The sequence below is a fragment of the Rhagoletis zephyria genome, unplaced genomic scaffold (assembly GCF_001687245.7).
Source record: "Rhagoletis zephyria isolate East Lansing unplaced genomic scaffold, Rhagoletis_zephyria_1.1 Rzeph_scaffold_61945, whole genome shotgun sequence".
Lineage (NCBI taxonomy): Eukaryota > Metazoa > Arthropoda > Insecta > Diptera > Tephritidae > Rhagoletis > Rhagoletis zephyria.
This window is the reverse complement of record NW_016218996.1, coordinates 1-1,564: the sequence shown is the minus strand read 5'-3', so window position 1 is coordinate 1,564 and position 1,564 is coordinate 1. Positions and strand designations below refer to the sequence as shown.

General features: G+C 33.4%; 1 protein-coding gene across 1 annotated transcript; it reads left to right on the top strand.

The window, feature by feature from the left end:
- Positions 1–748: 748 nt before the first annotated feature.
- On the top strand, positions 749–1,474 carry LOC108356607 (uncharacterized; the record flags this gene model as incomplete). Its single annotated transcript, XM_017607707.1, has 3 exons — positions 749–794; positions 1,028–1,132; positions 1,293–1,474. Coding segments are annotated over exons 1-3 (333 nt in total), but the record flags the coding sequence as incomplete, so codon positions are not given.
- Positions 1,475–1,564: the final 90 nt, after the last annotated feature.

The window sequence follows — 1,564 nt, the reverse complement described above, 5'->3', positions numbered from 1 at the left end:
AGTAAAAAAACAAAAAAGTGAAATTAATAAAAAAATTGATGAAAATCGTAGGAAAAATATGTGCTGTGTACTAATGAGAAATAAAAAAGGGTGAAAATGCGAGAAGAATAGCTGAATCTGGTAGTGAGAGTGTAAATGGTGAGAATAGAATTGTAGAATTGGAGCCGAAGACGCTTCAAGCCAAACCTTCGTTTCGTTGTTGCGCGAGCTTATTAAATATTTTAAAAAGCGAAAACCTGAATGTGCCTCTAAGTGTTGGGTCTTTGTTAGATCACCCCGAAAAATGTGTAGTGCGCACCGTTTCCCCAGGCCAATATGTCCATATTGGCGTAAAAATACAATTGGAAAAATTAGCAAATGAAATTCTGCAGGAAAATCCAAGTGTTTTTAATTGGATGCTACGTTGGTAAAAAGAAGCCATATAATATTGAAGTTTACCTTCACGATTTTGTAGAGGAAATCAAGGGACTATCGGTTGATGGTATTTCACTCAACAATGTAAGCTATAAAGTTGTAATTCGAGGGAATTTCTGCATCCAAAAGACTTTTACGCAACACCTGTTCCTTCCTGGGACCTTGGAATCAGTGTCGTAAGTACTGCAAGCTGTGGCCCAGAAGATATATATAATATACAAGATATTCACTGCAAATTAGTAGGTCTACCGTTTAAAGAAAATATTATTTTGTTACCATTAGTGCACAGCTACATATAATTCTTATAAACATATTTCAAATTTCCNTGCATAATATGGCTGAAATTAAAAAATTTAAGAAAGAATTTGCTGAGTTACAAGGTAAGAACGTTTTTGATATTTAAATTCTTATCATATCTACATATCAATACCCAATATCTGCAATTCTCACAAAAACTACTTTGTGATGTTAGAAGACATTTGGTACTTACCTGTCATCACTGGTGTTAATTCTGACTTTGCAATTTAATTTGTTAGAAGTGCAGATAGAGGGTATTGAATATAAGCCCTCGATATGTATGTGTGTACATATACTTATTTTACAATAATTTCAGAATCACTATTGGAACAAACCAGGCAAATACAGTCATTGAAGATACTAGTCATGGAGAAAAACTTTATGTTGGAAAACTTAAACTCGGAAATAGCTGCAATGAAAGGTATCTATCATAATAAACGAAATGTAAGAACATATCCACTCACTACAGCTTAAGTCGATAGTTTTACTTTAATGTAATGTTCCACTTCCACACACACACACCCCACACAAATAACAGAAATAAGTTATGTCTTTAACTCAATATGCTGTTTATTTTATAGATTCCAATAAAAACGACATGGAGGTACTGAAAAACGTCTTATCTGAGCAAGTCGTACTATTAAAAAAGGTGGCGCAAGACTTATTTCCAAGCGATAAGTATTCTGCAATTTTCCCTATAACAATCCAACGGGATTTGGATGACGTAGAATATTCAATCACCGCAGAAAGTCACGATCAAATGGTATAATATTTAATTTAAANGGGATTTGGATGACGTAGAATATTCAATCACCGCAGAAAGTCACGATCAAATGGTATAATATTTAATTTA